Source organism: Amphibalanus amphitrite, unplaced genomic scaffold, assembly GCF_019059575.1.
Source record: "Amphibalanus amphitrite isolate SeventyFive unplaced genomic scaffold, NRLGWU_Aamphi_draft 001332F_arrow, whole genome shotgun sequence".
NCBI classification, from domain to species: domain Eukaryota; kingdom Metazoa; phylum Arthropoda; class Thecostraca; order Balanomorpha; family Balanidae; genus Amphibalanus; species Amphibalanus amphitrite.
The window spans coordinates 93,592-115,605 of NW_024882825.1; the positions used below are offsets into that span (position 1 = coordinate 93,592).

Below are 22,014 nucleotides of genomic sequence, written 5' to 3' on the forward strand. Positions count from 1 at the left end.
TTCTTCAAAAAAACTGACTTTTTTGGGAAAATAGCTATAAAATCCAAAATTTTGAGTGTATCGAAAAACCGGAATATATGTCAGAGAAGTGGTCTATGTGCACCTACATACCAAGTTTTAGAAGAATCGGTTAAAAAATGTGGGAGTTATTTAAAATTGTATGACGTCACGACACACAAAAATTTTGAAAAATGACTTTTTTGGAAGTTCTAGACCTCGTACGGAAACAAATGTAGCACCATTCGATTCGCCGTGAAAAACTGCATCAGATAAACACCTTTTTAGGCCTTAACAACCAACTTCAAAATTTGACCTCACTTGACCTGACCTTGACCTGACCTCGACCTGAAATTCATCCAGAGGTGGTCCATGTCACTTATTGAGTGTGCCTATTGAATTCTATGAGTAAAATGACCCATAAAACATGTGTCGCACATGCCCTTTTCTATATTTTGTTTTTGGTGACCTGACCTGACCTGACCTGACCTTGACCTTGACCTCTGAATGATATTGTATGCAACGAATATTGTCTTGGTAGCCTAAGAACACGTTTTGGGCGATCAGTCTCAGTCCATGACTCCATTCTTCGGCAACTACGGTGCAAGGCCGATACTGTAGGAACTTGCAATTTGTACCCTTGACCTGACCTTGACCTTGACCTCAAACTTAAAATTAAGTAAATGTTTTTAGTTGTTCGTGATGAGATCTTTCGATTGGCGTTTCGAACCATTAGTTCGGGAGATAACAGGGGGGGGGTAAAATTTACCCCCCCCCCCCAGCCTCGCGCGTTCGGCTGGAGACCCCAGCCACGCGCGGGTTAAAACAGTGAAATAAATTCATAAAATAAAGATATTTGCTGTAAAAGAGATTAGGTGCAGATTTCGTCAAATTAGGTGCACTCGCCGGATAGTCCGTCGTGAAAACGGCTATCATTATTCCTTCAAATCCATGGATATGTTTAGAAAAAAAAAATGGGCGGAAGCTTCACATACACTGCGGTTGTGATTTAAAAAGGCCAAGTAAATTTTTGTAGTTTAATGTGTTGCGGCATTGTAACTATATATTCAATGTTCTACTTCAACAAAATCTAAAACTCAATTACCCTGGATGTTTCCGAAAGACATGCTCCACTTTCTTTTCTTCCTGTATTTTCGTTGCACTTGCGTCCAAGAAACTGCCCTAAGCAACGTTACTTCCATTTCAATAAAAACCTAGCGAATTTTCTAGGGCATCTTTTCCTTGCCCAATCCCAGCCTTTCGTTCTGCTGTTCGTAGAAGGTCCAATGTGAATACGTGATATCACCGCCCAGGCGAACAGAGCCGAGCTCCAATGAATATCCCATTCTCATGGAATGACGTCGGTTCGATAGCCCCCACCTGCCACAATCCATACAGTATTTATGTATTTCATCCCGACGTTCTGGCGAGCTCATTGGGAGGACGTCGGCTCCAGTTCATGTGCACCCGGTTTATTGGAAACGACAATCCCCTCCGTTCAGACGGAGGCTCTCAGACCTCCTCATACAGATAAATACTGCGGAGAACGGAGCCGGCTGCCAACTCGTGAGCGACGACCGGCTCGCACAGCGACACAACGATCCATCCATGCAGATAAGAACAGCTGACAAAAGCCGCGACATCCCCTCACAGCATCCAGATCGTGGCGGCGCAACACAGAGCGGGCCGATGACATGACACCGATGCTGACAGCGCGACCGCTGCCGCCCCGCCACGCCGGGGACCGGAGCCATGGTGCGACAATTAAAAATACCACACTTTGAACGATCATCGATCATCACGGTCACACGAGCCCATGTCATTCACGTCACCACCGCACGAACAAGGCACCATCAAGTTGAAGTTCACGAGCTGTGAAAAGAGAACAGGGTCATCACGACCGACACTTGATTTAACACGGACAGTTGCGCCTTCGACACCACTCACCGAGACGCGGCGGCGCAGGACGCCGATATTGAGCGTTCCCTCCACAACCACTTGAGCTCGCGCTCGCCACTCGTCGACCGTCGAGCCATCGGCGCCACATAACAGTCGTTCGTCGGCATCGGCGAGTCCCGACGACATGGCGACCTGTCTTTACGAGCACCGGCCGGCCGGCCCGCGCCCCCCACTGAGATCCGGCCCGTCCGCGGGCCGCGGAATGTGCAGCGTTTGATGGCTGCAGCCGACTGTCCGTCCTTCCGGCGCGGGCTAACGATCCCAGCCGTAGTCCTGGCTATGTCTAGCGCGTCCGGCGGCGCACAGGCGGCGCAGGACACCACAGGGAGGTCGTGTCACTAGCAGAGTGTGAGCACAGAGGCCAGGAGGGCAGCCAATACGGCCTCGGACCTCCAGCCGCCCGCCGCTGACGACGACAAACTTCGCGACTCCAGAGCTGAAAGGACAACAAACGCCGAATGAGAAATGCGTCGCTGCATTAGTCACCAGAACCAACGGAAACAGTTGCCAGTGTAAAAGCTTAAGAGTGTTAGCAGGAGTTAAGGAGTCCCCTCTGGACTCCGCTTGAGTTTTCAACAAGTTAAGCGACTCACCGCGCTTGGGTGCGTTAATCTCCTCATATATGCTGATGCAAAAACTTCTCGGACGGTGTTTGAGAGGTTCAACGCAACATTTAGGCCGCTTGAATACGTAATTATGTGCTGTTGTTGGCCTCGAGAACTGACAAACGGATTTAGCTCCCGCTGCAACTTCTTAATCGTATTACATTTGTAACAGTCAACGTCATTTTCCATTTGTCGGAAATAATTTACAACAAATGTAGCTCATCATTTCTGTGCACTGTAACATTTCGCAAGCCCGACGTCTAACATGTCACAACTTAAAAGCGATGCACGCTATCTGCTTATTGACACCAGAATGCGATCCTTTGAAGTGCGAAAATAGTACATCGTTATCGCTTATATAACTCACCCTCGCCGCTGGCGATTGTGGAAAAATGCAGCGTATCAGACACGGCGTTCCAGCCGTGCTTGTTCTTGGCCTGCACGTAGAGCTCGTAGGCGGTGGTCGGCTGCAGCTTGGAGAGCGGGATCTGCTGTCGGTAGAGCACCCCGGTACCGGTGCGGCTGCCAGTCGACGGCACCTTGACCTCTCTCCAGCGGCGCGACACCAGCTCCAGGCCGCTGCCGTTCGCCTGATGGTGATGGTGATGGTTATGGTGATGGTAATGGTAACGATATTAAACTGGATGGCGTGGCAGGGGTAAACGGGAACGGCGGGGCGCTGACGAGACATGGAGATATCGCGGAGATGAGAGGATTCAGAGGATCGGAACGGTCTGAGAGCGCTGTCTGATGCGAGAAACAACTAACGGAGCGTAAGCACCCTCTCAGGATTCTTATCTAGTCAGTGGCGGCTCACTCGGCTGGGTGGAATATTTCAGGCCTTGGTCTTGTATCTAAGAAATAGCTAATTTTAACAGAAAGGTGGCTATTTGAGATAAGGCACGCAGCTGTGGACATGAGACTGGCTGCTGTGAGAAGCTGTCGTGGTCACTCAGCTCACTGTGGAGGCGGTCGCCGGGCAGACGACATGGCCTGGGCCCTGCCGGAGGTCTGGCGAGCGTCAGATGTCGGTAGATTCGACTAGACCTCCGGCAGGCCCCCCCCCCCCCAGTCTCCTCTCCTGGGGTGGACGGCCCGCGGTGCCTACAGTGTGGGCTGGGTGTGGTCTGCTGGGCTGACAATCCATGGCCTGTTTCTGGTGGTATGTGGGAGGTCTGCAAGCTGAAACTGGGGTTTGTTAGACCTGTAATAGTCAATGTGGGATGGGCCTAGACCTATACACTGAACAATGTTGATATGTCCAGAGGCGGATCCAGCTCAGAGTTTTTTTTTTGGGGGGGGGGGCAAACCATAACAATTTATCGATTCTTTCCATGCCTCGTCCGTAGGCGTAATGTTAACATTATGCCGTTTGGGAGGGGCAAATGCCCATTTTGCCCCCCCCCCCTGGATCCGCCACTGGATATGTCAAAAGTGTGATGGGTAAGACCGATGTATGAATAAATGATCAATGATGAGCGACTTCACACTAAGTGGTAAATGTAGGTGACATTGTTATTTTATAGAAGATCTGGAACGGATGATGAGTACTGAACAGGGCCTGAATATTTCGTTGTTAGCGAGTGATGACGGCGCTTAGTAGGGTAGGGTATATGGGTTCGATGTATGAGGGTGATTGAATCTCACGGCGTGTGTGGGTCCCTTGAGGGATGACGCGGAGTTTGGCTGGCCTGTGTATCAGAATGTTAATTGCCTCGGAGGGTGACTGGGGTCTGATGACGTGTGTCAGTCGGGTTGACTGGGGCCTGATGACGTGTGTCAGTCGGGTTGACTGGGGCCTGATGACGTGTGTCAGTCGGGTTGACTGGTGCCTGATGACGCTTGTCAGTCCTATGAGGGGTGCTGAAGCCTGCCCCTGTCTGCGGCCGTCAGACATCCCAGACGGAGGGCTGGCGGCGGCGATAGCCGCATTATCAGACCAGTGCCGGGGTCGGCCGGATTGCGGCGTCATAAACTCATCAGCACCACCGGTCTGCCGGCAGGCTGCCGGCCGCGGCGAAATTGGCTCGCACGTCACCACCCGCACCGGGCCGGTGCAGCCGCGACCGACCGACCGACTGACCGACCGACCGACCGACCAGCCGACCAGCCGCCGAGCCGCCAGAGCCAGTCTGACCAGAGAAAAGCGCGGATTTAGACGCTCGGGCGAGTGTGCAGACGCCGCCTTGTCAGGACGGAGGGATATTGGATTTTCGGCCGAGGAAATCCCGGCTCTCGGCGTCTGGTTGGTAAAGAAACGATATGAACACGTGGGTGTTTCATTTGGTGTCACGGATATGAGATGTTTTAGTAACCTTCCTATTTCTCTTTCTCTGCATCTCTCTCTCTCTCTCTCTCTCTCTCTCTCTCTCTCTCTCTCTCTCTCTCTCTCTCTCTCTCTCTCTCTCTCTCTCTCTCTCTCTCTCTCTCTCTCTCTCTCTCTCTCTCTCTCTCTCTCTCTCTCTCTATCTCTCTGTCTTTCTCTCTGTTGTTCTCTCTCTCACTCTCTTTTTCTTTTATTTTGTGTTTTCCCTGCTCCGCTGTTCTGTGTAGGTATTATAGGTAGCAATTTATATCTGCACACACACCACACGTTATATCTATACATAGAAAGCCAAACTTGGACAACAATTATTTAGGCGTTACTCCATGCAATGTGTTAGAAACTGTCAAAAGTACTTATATACGTGTCGGTGAACACACAATTGCTGATTGTTGAAAAACTTGTTCGAAACAATTCATGAAATGTAATCCTGGCGCAAACTTCATTTGGAGGCGCGCTGGGATCCCCTCTGAATTGATCTCTTTTAGATACACACTGAGTGATCACAGATTTGGGAGCGTCCGAGGGAGACAGCGCCGTCAAAGCCTTCAAAATTCCCTAAATGACCCGATACATTTACCAAATGACCGCCAATGTCCGGCGCCAGCCGAATTGAATTGGCTGCAGCATCTGTCCCGGCGACTTCGAGGCAGCTGTAAATAATCAACGAGCTGCATGGGACTTACCCACGGAAGTCTGTGGAACATTCCCGCACAGATTTGAGAGACTCGCCCTCACGTATCTGGGGGGGGGGGCGTCCCTATCCCCACTCGTCTGTGGGACTTACCCGCACGGGTCTGTAGGCCACCTTATACTCCAGCACGGGGCTGAAACTCTCCACCTTCCAGCTGAGCTCGTACTGTTCGGGAGCCGTACTGATGGGTCCACTGGTGATAACAGCCCGGTCGGCCACGCCTGCGGGCATCCGGGGCCATCGTAAGGTCACAGGCTCTGGTAAATCTGACGGAGAGGCCGCTGGTGTGGGCTGCAGTTATCAAAGTTCATTATCGGGGAAATGAAGTAGGAATCCATACATGATCTCGAGCGGTGTTGAAGTTTTATGCATTCCGGCTGAGTGGTTTCAGTGCTGGAAAAGTGGAAAGTAAGCATTATATCCAAATAAGACTTGAGGTGCATTTTTAGCAGACCAGCCCTATCACCGAGTTTTGAGATGGTGTTCATTAATGAATGTCACCCACAAAAAAAAATGAAGCAAATAGTTTGATCAGCCATTAGGATAGAAGGGATACCTCGCCATCGGCACGACTCAGTGTCACATAGGGCATCAGCCATGCTATTATTCTATTTCTTTTGATGCATCATAAATCTTGCATACGTCTTTTGCCTTGCTATTTTCGGAAAAAAATCCATCTAAATTAAACCAATATTAACCCGCGCCCCGTAGGGGGGGGGCCGAAACGGCCCCCCCCCTGTCCTTTTCGGTCGATATCTCCTAAACGGCTGGAGATATCGCCACCAAACTTTCAGGACCCCTCCGGGCATCAATTTTACACATTGTGACCAAAAATTTTTCCAGAGGCTATGATAGGTTGGCCACAAATGACGTCAGAGTGACGTCATGTTCTGTCATTTTCGACCGAAAAAAGACCTTCGCGAGAAGACCTGTCAGGACTACAGCTTTGAAGATACAGAAAAATGATCAAGACATAAAAGGTGTAGAATTGACAGGGCTACAAAACTGCTATCTCGAATTTTTGAAATTTTTGAGTTTTGACCCCCAAAAATCAAAAAAGCATTTTTTTGGATATATTCGCCAAAAAATCCAAAAAGTTTTTTGAGTTTCGAAAAAACCGGAATATATGTGATAGTGCCTACCGTCTTCTATCTACATACCAAATTTCAGATCGATACCTCGTTTTTTGGCCAAGTTATAGCGAAAAAACTGTTCAAAAATGATGACGTCAAATTTTCAAACTCAATTTTTGGCAATTCTAGAACTCGTAGAGCAAAACGAAGACCACCATTAGACTCCCCGTGACGAGCTGCATCGAATCGATACCCATTTTATGCAAAAATATCAACTTTGAAATTTGACCTAATTTGACCTGACCTTGACCTGACCTTCACAAAAACGTGACCTAGGCTGGCCCCAAAGGCTGCCTAACCCACATAATCGCATTTGTCATGTAAAATGGACCATAAAACATGTATCACACGACACATTCATATTGTGACCCCCGGTGACCTGACCTCACTGTGACCTGACCTTGTATCAGTGACCTCAGATAGCAAAGTATGTGTTTGACGAACAATGTACCATCGATGGTTTTCAATAAATTACCAATTTACTCGCTTTCACAGCATATTTCTTGAATTGCCTGTGAACGGTGAAAATCTGACCTTTGACCTGACCTGTGACGTCATCGGTTTGACCTAGGTCAATGAAATTTGGTCACAAGGTAGTTCCCGGGTGGGGCTATCGAACGCCGTTTGAATTTTGAAAATCGGCCGGTAACTTTCCGAGATCTTAGGGGGGGCCGAAACGGCCCCCCCCCCTACGGGTGGTAGGGTCCGCCGGTAGCCCTACGGGGCGCGGGTTAATGTTTGGATTCGATCTGTTCAAAGGAAGTTGCTCAACGCTGCCTCTATGTAGGTATATTTAGCGAACTACAAGGTGACAGAAAACAATCCGAGTAAACAAGACAAACAAGAACGAAGTAATTAAATCAGGCAGTGAAGTCCAGTAACTTTGCCTCTGAGAAATCAACTAACATAAATTGAGCTTAACTTTGACGGTTAGAGTTCGTGTTTAGTACCAGCTTCATCGGATCTCCTCGGATCCTCAAAAACATAGGTACATTGAATTATACGTTTGTTTCATCTTGTATTTCTTTATTATGTAAAAGCTTATATCTATATTTCATTACGTACCTAATCCGCAAAAAAATATGGACAAGAGCGAAGGCTATCCTTCGGTTTTTCGTTCTTGTCAGCTATTATAATGCATTCATACGAATTGCAAGCTACAATTTCACGGGACACGGAGCTCTCTTGCCTAATGCCCGTTGCCTTCATTGCGTTCGTCACTCATGTATCTACCCGGCATTGCGGCCTATTGCATGTGGAAACATTCGGAGCTCCGTGCTGTTCGGGGCGGGCCGCTCACTCCCGGCCGTACACTGACTGGGTAGGCTGTGCCGCAACACCTCAGCGCAATGCGGCACAGCATCTCCAGTCTCTACAGGCACCGTGCTAGAGCGCGGTGATGGAGCCGAATGTTCTGATTCTCAGTGGTCATTTCGTTTGAGTGTAATGATGGGATGCAAGAGCTATTGAACTTGCCTGCGGTTTGTTAATCAATGCCAGCCTACATGTGTTACTGTCTGAATGTGCACATGGGCTTTGCCAAAGATTCACCGAAGCCATTAAGCTTGCCGACGAGGAAAATGACTTTGAAGTTCCGTTAATCTGAGAAGCTTAAATTGGAACGTAAATGTATGCAAGCAATCAACCGACAAATTAATTTTAAGGAGCTGCGGTCAGACCTCTTCAAACTCTGCACCCATTGCATAGATAAACACGCTCCATCAAATTCTATAAAATATTCATTATAAACTTTAAAAACCGGTAGCAAACTACATTGGGGAATGTGATGAGATCAAAGCCATCCAACTATCGCAAGCGGTTATAGTTCTAAGAAATCTCTCCCCTAACATCTTCGTAAAAGTTGGCTGATATTAAAATTCGAATATATGTCAAACAACGCCTCGGGTACTCGGGAGCTATTTCAGTAAAGTTTTATCTCATACTCATTTGCAGCCATCTCATTCGCCTCACCTGTCACATCCATATTGCCGTGGGCAGCCCCCAGCAGATTTTTGGCGTGACACGAGTATTTTCCAAAGTCCTCGGAGCGCACATTCTGAATGGTGAGGGTGTGCCGCGTGCCACCGACGTCGTTCCCCGGTGTAAAGTGGCGATCGGGGTCAAATGGCGAGCCCTGACGCTCCCAAGACACCTGTCAAACACGGCAGTTGTCAATCCTCGAGTGGTTGCGCCAGTCGCTTCCTTTCGTAAACACCTAAAGTGCGCAAGCGGAAGGACTGACTAAAAGCTGCCATAAGTTATCGACGAATTGATTTTGTTTGACATTGCGTCTAGCGTGACTGTGTCCATAGCTAGTGAAAATAGACTTCTGCATGATAAGCAGCATGGCATGGCATCAGTTCGCTGGAACTTCCAATGATTGAAATTTTATGCATTATATTATGCTACAATCCTTCACTATAACTGTGAAAATTGCTTGTCATTGTCTCGAATGGTGGGCTGTTATGAGGGCCCTGTAGCCGCCGACGACCTCAGGGCCCCGGATCTCGCGCCGACCGGTAGTGAAACGCGCTCTCCGCCTGTGCTGACCATATATTGCTCGTAGAGCAGCAAACAGAACGGAACAAAGCGTAGCGATTTCTGGAATCGAAACAAACAAAACTTAACATATGACGAAATGAACACCAACCAAACGAATACGCAGGCACAACAAAGCAAAGAAAACATAATCGGCAAACCATCTCACCAACCTGAACTAATTTCCGAGGTCAAAATCGCTCACTCACCTACACGGTGCGCCCTTGTGCTCTCACGTCGAACGGCTGAACCAAGCCAAACACGACCAAACCAAACCGATGCGCGGCACGCTAACGCCGCCGCGACAGGCCAACCAAGAATGGGCGCTGCCCCGCCAGCCGCCCCTCCGCTGACCCAGAAGGGTGACGTGGCAGGTCAGCCGGCGCCGGGTCACGTGACCGTAGAGGTCACGGTCAGTAAATCGAACAAAATCCAAATAACTTATGACCGCGGATCACAATACAAAACTAAATTACAAATCGATACCTAAAATAAACCAAAAGACACAAGGCACCAAACCAAAAACAAACATATCAATAAACCGATAACAAATGGGCGACCGAAAACCACACCGCCATCTGTCAAACGCCCAGACAACTAAAAGTTAACATCGTCAGGCGACAACGGCGCCAACACTGCCCCCGCTCAACCGACAGGGTTGAGGACACCTAACACTCATCACTTAACACTAAACACCGAATAAAACACTTAACTATCACCGCGCCGCGACAACACTCGGTAACTCAGGTCTGAGCCGCAGTCGGCTCCAGACGATCGCAGTCTAGCTCAGGCTCCGGTCAGCAGTGGGCAGCAGGACTATCAGCTTATGCACCGGCCGCGTCAAAACCGTGCCACCAGTTCTCAGGGACACCTTTCTCACCAAACCGTCCTTGCTCGGAAACGTCTGCGTGGCTTGCCCATGCGCCAATGACCTCTCGGCACGTCCTCATCTATCAGTAACACAACGTCTCCTTGCTCTACGTTCCTAGACTTAGATACCCACCTCTGGCGCCGCTGTAAGGTCGGCAAGTACTCGCGCCTCCATCTGAGCCAAAACTGGTCAGCGAGGTACTGGACCCTTCTCCACTGCTTAGCGGAGAACTGCTCGTCAGTAAACCTACCTGGTATGCCTTCACCGCCGCCTCGTAAGAGCAGCAGGTGGTTGGGCGTGAGCGGCTCAAGGTTCCCGTTGTCATCGGAAACGTGTGTCAGCGGTCTACTGTTAAGCACTGACTCAATCTCACAGAACAGTGTGCTCAGTCCCTCGTCGTCAAGTCTCTGAGTCGGCATAGACCTCCAAACCTTCCTAAACGTTCGGATGCATCGCTCCCAGCATCCCCCAAAGTGAGACGCAGCAGGTGGATTGAAGATCCACTCAATCCCTTTGGACAGAGCGAACTGCTGCAGCATACTTACATCTAACCTCTCAAGCTCAGCCCGTAGCTCATTGTTGGCCCCCACCATGTTCGTGCCCAAATCGCTCCTTATCCTAAGAATCGGCCCTCTACGCGCTACAATGCGGCGAATCGCATTGATCAGTGAGTCTGTCTCTAACGACTGGAGAACCTCAACATGAACGGCTCTGGTGACCAGACAGGTGCACATAAGACCATAGCGCTTGATCTCATGGCGACCCCTTTTTACCATCACTGGTCCGAACACATCTAGACCTACCGACGTGAAAGCTGGCGTGTCCGGCGTCACCCGGTCCTCTGGCAAATCTGACATCATCTGCTGCTCTGGTGCTGCGTTAACCTTCCTACAGGTCACGCAGGATCGCACTAAGCTCCTGACCAGAGGTCCCACCCCCACTATCCAAAATCTCTCTCGGATCTTACTCAGCGTGTGCTCACGACCCTGATGCCCCACTGACACGTGAGCGTCACGCATTACCAGTCTCGTCACATGATGGTTCCTCGGTAGGAGCACAGTACACCTGGCGCTGCTCTCAACTGGGCAGCGGCTCAACCTACCCCCTACGACCAACAGTCCGTCCTTCAGCGTCACGTTCAGCCCCTTGAGGGAGCTCGACTTCACATTTACCGTGCCTTCACGATCATAAAACTCGGGGAAGCTGGTCTCCTGAACATACCTGAGAATGTTCAGCTCAGCAGACCTTAGATCGTCCACGCTCAGAGACGTCCCCAACCCCACTCCCCGAGCGCGCAGACCCCGATCGCGGATCACGCGCGCCCGAGAGAGCAGTCTCCCCTTGAGCACCTGAAAGAAACGTATGTACCATGCCACGGCCTTCTTGAGTCTGTACCAAGACGAGAAGTGACTGAGCAGCTTCTCAGTCGCGGACGGCTGCTCGCGACCCGACACTGCAGCCGACACCTGAGGAACTTCAGCGACCGCTACAACAACAGTCGCAGGTGAGGGATGTCTGATCTCTGGATCATCGGAATCATCAACTGACCGCCCCGGCTCACACGGCCAGCTCTCCTCGCTCGCTGAAAGGAAGTCCGGCCCCTTCAACCACATGTCCAAGTCCTCTGGAGTGGATCCACGTGATCCGACATCTGCCGGGTTGGCAGCAGACGGGACGTACTTCCAATCCTCTACCGACGTCCTGTCTCGAATGAAAGTGACTCGGTTTGCCACGTAAGTCTTAAACCGAGCCGTCCTGTTACGAAGGTACTTCAGCACGACTGTGCTGTCAGTCCATAGGTACGAGCTGCTGAAACGAAGGCCAGACTCCTTCACGATCAGATCCCTCAGCCTTGTAGCCACCACGGCCGCGGCTAACTCTAAACGAGGGATCGTTACGAACTTCACTGGGTTCACCAAAGCCTTCCCCATAACAAAGCGCACGGTACACACGACACCACCGTCGTCTGCCGGCGTCACCGTTCTCAGGAACGCCACTGCTGAGTGACCAGTCTCACTGGCGTCCGAGAAGACGTGAAGCTGACGAACGACCTCACCATCAGAAGCCCCGAAACACCGGTCCAGGCTGACCGCATCGAGGCGGTTGGCCTGCGCCAACCACTCAGACCACTCGTCCTCCAAGGGCGCCGGAATGGCGTCGTCCCAGCCACAGGACATCATGCACAGCTTCTGGACCAAGACCTTGCCCTGCAAGGTGACTGGCGCGACGATGCCTAGTGGGTCGAACAAGGCACTGACTGTGGACAAAATGCCTCGTCTCGTCACTGATCTGCGCCTGTCAACGAAGCGGAACCGGAACGTGTCGTCCTCAACCGACCACAGCATGCCTAGAGCACGCTCTGGCTTCAACGACTCTACCTGGAGGTCAAGATCCTTCGCGTTGTTGCCCCTGTCCTCACGCGGAATGCTCCGAAGGAACTCTGTGCTGTTACTCGTGAACTTGCGCATGTTAAATGCGCCTGTCTGACATAACTGTCTCAAATCGCTGGCCAGACGAACAGCCTCATCCACTGATGGAGCCGATACCAGTGCATCGTCTACATAGACATTCTGATCAACAATCCTAGCAGCCTCTGGATGCTCGACCTTACCTTCTTCAGCGCACTGCCTCAGTGCAAACCCTGCGACGCTGGGAGAAGACACCGCGCCGAAGATGTGCGATTTCATGCGGCAGACCACCACGTCACCGCCGACATCGCCGTTCCTGAACCACAGGAAACGCAGCATGTTCGCATCAGCAGCAGGCAGTCGAACCCTGTGAAACATCGACTCCACGTCACACGTGAACGCCACAGGATTCAGGCGGAATCGAAGCAGCACCCCAACAAGTGAGTTGGTGAGGTTGGGTCCCTTGATCAGCAGATCGTTCAGACACAGGCCGTCAGTTTTTGCAGAACAATCAAAAACCACCCTTAGTTTCTTCTTTTCTGGATGCCTAACACCGTGATGCGGCAAATACCAAACCCTTTCCCCAGTCTCAACCTCAGCATCGGGGACCACCTCAGCGTAGCCCTCATCAAACAGTCGCTGAACAACAGAAACATAATCATCACGAAGATCGGGGTTGCCAGACAAGCGTCGCCTGAGAGGCTCCAAGCGCCTTTTAGCTGTGAAGTAGCTATCCGGCAAGTCACTGACATCACGGAGTGGTAGACCTATCTCAAAATGGCCCATCTCATCCTTCCTCAGCTTAGATTTGACCATGCTCACCCACTCCTTGTCCTCCACGGACAAACTCTCAGTCTCATCAGCTGCGTCCTTGAAATCCTGATCGTACAGCTGAACGAACAGATCAGCCTCAGAGACCTTACCAGGAATGTCGGAACGCGAAACGCCGATCCGGTTCACAGAGTGCTGACCCACAGGATCACGAGCCGACCGATGGGATGGTCCAATCACGTACCACCCAAGGCGGGTGCGCAGAGCGCACGGCCCGTCGCCCTCAGGCTTCCTCACCTCATCCGGCACCAACAGCTGTGGACAGTTTGCACCAATCAGTAGATCCACCTCACGCAGATCAACATCAGTCTCCGGCAGCTCCACACCACACAGGTGCGGCCAAGCACTCAACTCAACTCTGTCACACACATCCTCAGTGGACACAGGAATGCGGTCAAGAGTGAACACTGGAGGGAGCGAGAACAGACCTTCACCCTTCAGGGGACCAACTTTCACATCCTCCATCACAGATGTGGAAATCTCACTCCCAGATCCACACACAGTGTCAACAGAAATGTTAGTGGACCTTGAGCACATCCCAAGCTGATCAGCCAGACTCTTACTCATGAAAGTTCCAGAGCTGCCACTATCACAAAAGGCAAGAGTTTCCACTGTCTTCCCTGAGGGTGACACAACTCTCACTGGAACCACAGGCATCAGAGTACCTGTTCTCTGACCAGAGTCAGCAGTGACTCCAGCACTGCTAACCTGAACTGAGCTGCTGGGAGCAGCACTGGGTCTCACCTGCTCAGACTTGGGTGGCTGCTCACCCTGCCTGTGGAGGAGAGTAGCGTGCAGACCACCACAGATGCTGCACTTCCTACGCTTCCTGCAGAACCTGGCAGTGTGACCTTCACGCAAGCAACCAAAACACAACCTCTGAGTCTGAATGAACTGCTTCCTCTCATCCATTGGTCTCCATTTCAGCTCCTGACAGTCATCAAGGAAGTGATTACCTCGACAGAACCTGCATCTGTTCTCACCTGATCCTGAGCTTACTGCAGTCGCACTGCACTGCGCCTGCATGCGACCAGAGACCTGTGGCTTTGACCTCTGTGCAGCCTGTTTGCTCTCCGAGGACCTACCAAAAACTGGGTTTCTCTTAACTCGCACTTCCTTGGCCAAAAAATCAACCAAGTCCCTGAACCTAACCATCCTCCCTTCACCTTCCATGATATCATCACTTAACCTCATCCACCTATCCTTCAAGTAGCCAGGCAGTTTGTCAACCACCTCTCTCAAGGTTCTCGGGTGTTCGAGCTCACCTGCAACGTCCAAGTCAGTCATTGCGTGTTTGATTTCAGTCAGGTACAGGGTCAACCTATCTAACTCCTCTACGTCACCTGGAGGGATCCTGCCCCAGTCGTTCAGTCTTTGCACGTATGCATCGACCACCCTGTGTGAGCTGCCATACCTCTGATCTAACAGCTTTCGGGCCTCTGCATAACCACCCTCACTCAGATACATACAGCTCCTAACAATCTGTTTCGGTTTTCCCACAGTCAGCTGCTCAAGGTAGTGCAAGAGCTCGTCATCGTCAGTCGTGCGTGACACAATTCTAGCCTCAAATGACCTGATGAACAGTTTGTACTTCATGACGTTACCATCAAATTTCTCAATCTCAGTAGGTGGCAACAACATCCTCTGCATCTGTGAGTTCAGCACGGATGTCTCATCAGAACGGGGAGATCTCACCTGGTTGTCTGTCTGGATCCTCAATGAGTCAATCACCTCCTCACTTACCTCTCCACTGGGCAACTCAGCCAGCTTTAACTCTATATCTAACTGCTGACGTCTCATCTTAATCCTAAGTTCCTGTTCCTCAAGCTGTTCCATCTCTTTCAAATTCCTCAATTTTGCAATGAGCAACTGAGACGCTTCCGAGCCAGAACCTGACAGATTTTGAGACACAGTATTGCTATCCAACTGACCTGCTGCCATCCTGACCTGTTCCTGATTTACATCTTCCTTTAGCTGAGACATGTCCCTGTCTACACTATCATGCTCATCAACAGGCTTGACAACATTCCACAGCCTATCAACAAGCTCCGCCTTTTTACCCAAAGTCGAAAGCCCCCTAGAGCTGAGCTCCTCCACTAACTCTGAGGACTTGAGCTTGGAGAGCTCCTCCCTTGATGCCATTTAGCTACCTTACCCTAATAATGCATCACACAGACTAACAACAACAACACACACTAAACACACAAATGCGTGACACAGTAACACCTTAAAGCTAACCCCAACAGCCCCACTGATGTTCCCTTGAAGAGCACTCAAAATCCTTACTTGAGCCAAAGTTCACTGATACCACTGAGCCAGACTGAGTCCAATCCTGGCACACAGCCAACCCAGGAAGAGCGAGTTGGCGCGAGTCCAAGTCCAAAGTTCAAGGCCAAACTGCCCCCGGTTCAAGGCCAAACTGCCCGCGAGCAGTAGGTACTCACAGGTCCAAACTCACAGAGGTGAGCCAAGCCAAACCAAACCCACGGTCACACCAAACCAGACCCAGATCACTTACCGACTCTGCGCACGTTAGCTCACGCAGAAACTCAGCACGTTGAAACACGCGCAGAGGCCCGGCAGTCGGCACGTGTCGAGCTCTGCTGGGCGAAACGCTGTAGCCACTGCAGACCGTAGAAGCTGGTAGAAGCTGCGCGCGTCCGTAGGACAGGCGCCGATAGCGCAGCCAGCGCGCGCAGAAACTGCGCGCGTCCGAAGATCCAGCCGGCGCGCAGAAACTGCGCGCTCCCGAAGATCCAGCACGCGCAGAAGCTGGCGCCGAGCAGCCGAAGACCAGCCAGCGAGCGCAGATGGCTCGCGGGCTTGCGCAGAAACTGGCGCGTGTAGAAACTGTAGCCGCCGACGACCTCAGGGCCCCGGATCTCGCGCCGACCGGTAGTGAAACGCGCTCTCCGCCTGTGCTGACCATATATTGCTCGTAGAGCAGCAAACAGAACGGAACAAAGCGTAGCGATTTCTGGAATCGAAACAAACAAAACTTAACATATGACGAAATGAACACCAACCAAACGAATACGCAGGCACAACAAAGCAAAGAAAACATAATCGGCAAACCATCTCACCAACCTGAACTAATTTCCGAGGTCAAAATCGCTCACTCACCTACACGGTGCGCCCTTGTGCTCTCACGTCGAACGGCTGAACCAAGCCAAACACGACCAAACCAAACCGATGCGCGGCACGCTAACGCCGCCGCGACAGGCCAACCAAGAATGGGCGCTGCCCCGCCAGCCGCCCCTCCGCTGACCCAGAAGGGTGACGTGGCAGGTCAGCCGGCGCCGGGTCACGTGACCGTAGAGGTCACGGTCAGTAAATCGAACAAAATCCAAATAACTTATGACCGCGGATCACAATACAAAACTAAATTACAAATCGATACCTAAAATAAACCAAAAGACACAAGGCACCAAACCAAAAACAAACATATCAATAAACCGATAACAAATGGGCGACCGAAAACCACACCGCCATCTGTCAAACGCCCAGACAACTAAAAGTTAACATCGTCAGGCGACAACGGCGCCAACAGGCCCATTATGCAACGTGATGTATCTCCACAGCAAATGCAAACAACAAATCCGCAATAAATGAATACAAATCACCAATAAAGGAAATACAATTAAATCAAGTTAACTAGACAAAACGCCCTGCGGAGACTGTCGTCTTGCCAGTCACAGCTCTATGTAAATGGTTTCCTACCAAAACGGCTCTAAATTTAGAGACGGCGGGCCGCGGTCCGACTCCCACTTACCGTGGCCGGAGGGATGGCGATGACGGTACAGACCAGCTTCACCTCCATCCCCTCGCCGGTGTAGATGGTGCTCCTTTCCACCTCGATCTCCGGTGGGTCTGTGGGACACCCGCGTGACGTCATTAGTGGACGGAGTGACGTCCCTCCCGAAATATAATATATAATGTTAAAACTGGTATATAAAATATTACATTACTATAACATCTTTGTCATTTACACAAAGTACCTCATTACATAACTTCAAACGAACTGAGCTGCTGTTCAACATTTCGTTTGAAACTGTAGCTTGTTTGATTCAAGGTTTAATTTTTGTATGCTCACAAATTAGGAAAGAAATATTTTGCACGGCCTCTCCGGCGACCCAACAAATGCATCGCACACCTAGGCTTTTTGCTGGTGGTTATGATCACTAGGAGGCCAGCTTGGATATGGCTTCTGTTTGCCCCAGCCGCCCCCAGCTGTGTTTACTTTAGACGCAGTCTGTTCAGCTGGAGCTGACAACTACCCACAATGCCCACAATGCCCTACCGGCGCAGACACCAACTTTGCAGTCAGTAAACATGTATGCAAATTGCAACAGTCCCTCTATTCAAAGTAAATCAAAGCACACACCTTGTTTACCTATACAATTAACCCATCTATCGCAACTCGCAGCTCACTCTTGTTCTTCTTGGTGGGTGAGGTGCGTAGCCGTCAGGCTCAGGCGTTCGACTCCCAGTTCACTCACTAAACCACAGGGCCTTGCACTAAACCCACAATGCCTTGGGCATGTTTATCTTAGAAACTTGCAATTTATCAACGCTGCAAGCTTAGTTTACTCACACTGTGCACATTGTCTATACAAACGTACCGGCACGGGACGCACGGTTTACTCACATTGCACTTGCAGACTGACAGAGCCGACCCCGGGCGAGCCGAGACCGTTGTCGGCTACACATTCGTAGACGCCGGCCATCTCCCGGACGATGCGTGAGATGTGTAACTTCCGGCCGGGTCGCTCCAGGTCGCCAGAGGGCAGTGTGCCATGCTGCCGGTCAACAGAGGTCAAGGTCAAGGTCGAGGGTTAGGGGCTTTGGCGTTTGAAAGGGTCATTGAGGTCAGAGGGGTCAGGGTCGATGTCAGGAGGTGTTTGCGTGGTGTTCATCAAGGTCATAATGTCAAACAAGCATATAAGATGTTGACTCGGTTTGAAGATCCGAGATCCACTATTTAAGCTGCTTGTTTTGTATGGGCATGGAGTAAGCACATTTTGGCCATTCAGTAAAATAAGTTATGGGTAGGCATTTGCCCAAGGCGCGATCGCACCAATAATTTGTTTTTTACAGGCCAGCACATCAGCAAAAATCCTCACACATACTCCATAATAATCACGGGGGAGTGAAAGCTCTGCAACTCATCGCACGCTTGCAAATATTTATGTTATGGATTTAATATGTTTCGCCTGACAATAAGTGTCTCATTGTGTGGCGGCATTGAGCCGAAAGTCCGGCATAATCCCATGTCGATAGCGCGACGGCTATAATTCCACAGACGATCCGGCGTGCGTCAGTGGCGCTGAGTGACGTCCCTCGCCGTGTTAGCTGACGTCCGAACACACATCAGACGCGCCAGTGACGGCCGAGCGCGGGCGGCCGGGAACTATCTGGCCAACTCTGTCCGGCGTCTGTCCGCCCGGCCGACGGCCATCAGAGCTGACGACGCCTCCGGGAGGGCGCCGGCGCTCCGGTGCGAAAACCATCAGCTGCCGCGGCGGTCATGGGTCAACCAGAACGAATGATCCCTGTTTCTATTTGCCATTTCATTTCGGATGACCGATGGTGCCTCAAACGGCTCGCCAGCATCACGTCATGTTTTCTGAAAAGCTGCCGGATGCGAGCACCAAAGAACCGCTCGCACGTGATTGACGCCAACCAACTTTCGCATAAAGCGCGATTCTTCCCAACGTCATTTTCCACCCAAATTCTGGGAAATTCTAGCCAACTCGCTGCATAGCAGACTTTCCACAATGTGTGCGCTGTGAAATGTGGGAGCTGTCATAGCTTGTGACTGCCGCCGAATAATCAGACAATATATCCTGTCATCGTCTTGTCGGCTGTTGGAAAAGTTGCGCAGACCTGTCGCGTAGTCACTCAGTCTCCAAGGTGACACTGTGGTGACCGTCTCAGTCGTCGCGCCACTGTTGCCTTCCTGTCGACACCGTCAGGCGGCACAATTTAGCGGCACACACCGCACTCTCGCCGGCTGGAAAAACGGCATCAAAGCCCCACGGCGACCACTTGCAACGTCGCAGCCGTGGCCGTCGGCACAACACGCCTGGCGCGGCGGCGCGGCTGGCAATAATTGTCCCGTCTGGCCGCGCCGCATTGGCCGCTCGACAGGCCAATCTGCGCCACATTGGCCACCGTGGCAGCAAATCTGTCTGACAGCCACACGTGAGACGGGGCCCGAGCCGACCGGAGCCGGCCCAGCGGCCGGCTGCAGCGGTCCGGGTTTCTTACAATTAGATACTGAATTGTGGCCTGGACCGCCAAGCCAGAATTGAACATTGGGTAACGGATGTTTGTAAAAAGGGAAGTTGAAGGTAAGGCGAACACAGGGTATCGGAGCCCAGAGGGAATGTAAAGGAGAATATTTTTGTGGTTTCTGTATTAGCGCGTCAATGAAAAGAATGAAAAGCTGAGAAACGAAGTGTTTCCGCATCTATTTACCTACCACATTAAATGAACACCTTTAATCATAAGATTATCACGCTTACACCACGCAGTCCTTTGCTCGATTTGCTTACCGGTAAACGGCATAAATTGCTTTTCGGCTTCCGTGGTTAGTTTCCGGCAGCGATACTGCCTTTTAGAATCCTCCGTGGCGTCGCAATCTGGCTCATCCAATCTTATTCTATTGAGGCTTTTGAATTCGCCGCTGCTCCCCGTGGCTGCGCCGCCCATCGCTGCGCTGTCCGCCCCGCGGAGAGGCTTCGGCTTTTGACGTCTGCGACACTTCAGTAGCCGGCGAGCGCGGGGGAGAGCCGCAGCGCCGCGGCGCGAGAGCCTCCCCGAGACAGGCAGGCCCTTTTGACGGCCGGTGAGCAGGCCAGAGGACCGAGACCGGCCGAAAGGCGCAGAGATTGAGTGGCTTTCGGCGGACAGCGCGACTCTTGACGTAAGCGAGAACAAAGGCAGCGGCAAAGGCACTTCTCCGGAAAAGGAGCCGGGTTATTTTTGTGGAGATATTCAGCTCGAATGAGGCCGAGATTGGCGATCGCGTCTGGAAGCCGAATTGATCATAGAGCCCAATAAACGAGAAATAGCTAAATGAAAAAGCATTTGTGTCATCGACAAAATATATGCAGAAATGTTTTTTTTTAAGACAAAAAAAAACAAATAAAGTTATGTTGCGTTTGACAAAAAGGGGTTTTTATGTCTGATTCACCTTATATGTTTGTTTGAGAATACACACAGTCATAGGCAATGGACCCTTACAATGCTAAGGTGTGTGGCAGTAATTATAGTTTTAACGACATTCTTTCAATTAAAATCTAGTTGTATGAAAAAAAATAAAACGCGAGGCATTGTGAGCTTAGATCGACGTGCTACCGTTGTAAAAAATAAACGAAGTTTCATGAGAAAATGACCATAAAAGCAGAGCCAAGAAAAAGCCTAGATACCCGATGTCACAATCATTCTTTCATGCTCTAGCTCTAGCATGAAATATAAAAGCAATATCGTTAACATTCCGTGACACCTTCGATAAGTCCGTTATTCGGTGCACGAAACAAGATTTATGGCTCATCTAGTGCGAAATCATAATAGATTGTCACATGAAGACAGGTTATTTTTCACCAGCGGTCATAAGGTCGAGCTATTATTCAACGCCGGAGAAGATAAACCATTTTCATGCTGAAATTTGATGGTCATGAGTAATAGGAAATAGCGAACTATAGCCCTTAGCTTCGGCGCCACCCGATGCATAGCAGAAGACAGTGACGGCATCGGTGTCAATAACATATTTAGTATCAGCGTTTGTCAATTTACAACTAAACTGCGTCATATTCCTGTGGAACATGAATCAATTCATGCTAAACATTACTCAATGCTGTTTTAATTAAAGGGCACTGCTTTCAGTTGCAAATTCATTGACCCGGCGGCCACTGGGCCTCCGCGCCACCCGCCGGCCGCTGGGCATATAGTTGCCCCCCTTTACTTCTGCAACGATATCGTCGCAACGCGGAGAGATAGAGAAGCGAATACACATCTTCCTGAATACCTAGCCAAAGTTATGTCTGAATTTGGAGTTGATACCTTTGAAATGACATCACAGTGACCGTGAGCGTGACGTCAGATATCAAATTATAGATTTGCGACTTTCAGTTTCCTCACGAATAAGACCGAATATAACGGACCGATTATTGGTCAGGAAATAGTAGGAAATGTACTTAGATGTTTTAGGATGACAGCAGGACCTGTTTAGTTCATTTACAGTTGAGTTTCATGCTCAGTGTCATCAGAAACGGTCCATATCGGAAAACGACAAAACTGTATGTCACTGTGACGTCATATTAACCCGGCCGGGCCCGGGGGGTAATCCCAACCACCGCAGCCCGGGGGGGGGGGCGTTTTTCGCCCCCCCCCCCCTGTCAAACTCCGTAAATAAGGGAGCTACGGAAACAAAAGCGATACCAAACGAAAGGTCCTTACGAGACGATTCTAAAGCACCTAAAATTTTTGACCTCAGGTCAATTTTCAAGGTCAGAGGTCAAGGTCAAAGGCAAAAACCGGCACTTGTGTAGTGATCTCAAAGTAAGCTTTCTAGAGGACGGCAGGCTGCATCAAACCGGCAAAATTGGGTGTCAAACGAAAGAAAAGAATCTGAGGATTCCGAAACTGTGC

General features: G+C 50.6%; 1 protein-coding gene across 3 annotated transcripts in view; it reads right to left on the reverse strand.

Annotated features, from left to right (window-relative positions):
• Positions 1–1,448: 1,448 nt before the first annotated feature.
• Positions 1,449–22,014, reverse strand: part of LOC122372220 (protein amalgam-like) — a 67,920-nt gene continuing 47,354 nt past the window's right edge. Inside the window, exons 5-11 of one of the 3 annotated variants that reach the window (XM_043349141.1) lie at positions 18,008–18,158; positions 17,132–17,229; positions 13,597–13,614; positions 8,683–8,863; positions 5,672–5,799; positions 2,929–3,151; positions 1,449–2,392 (exon numbers count right to left, since the gene is read on the reverse strand). In XM_043349141.1, coding sequence (XP_043205076.1) covers positions 2,295–2,392; positions 2,929–3,151; positions 5,672–5,799; positions 8,683–8,863; positions 13,597–13,614; positions 17,132–17,229; positions 18,008–18,158 — 897 coding nt within the window. In that variant the 3' untranslated portion in view covers positions 1,449–2,294. The remainder of the gene's footprint in view (positions 2,393–2,928; positions 3,152–5,671; positions 5,800–8,682; positions 8,864–13,596; positions 13,615–17,131; positions 17,230–18,007; positions 18,159–22,014) is intronic. The other 2 variants (XM_043349142.1, XM_043349143.1) reach the window with 2 other exon arrangements.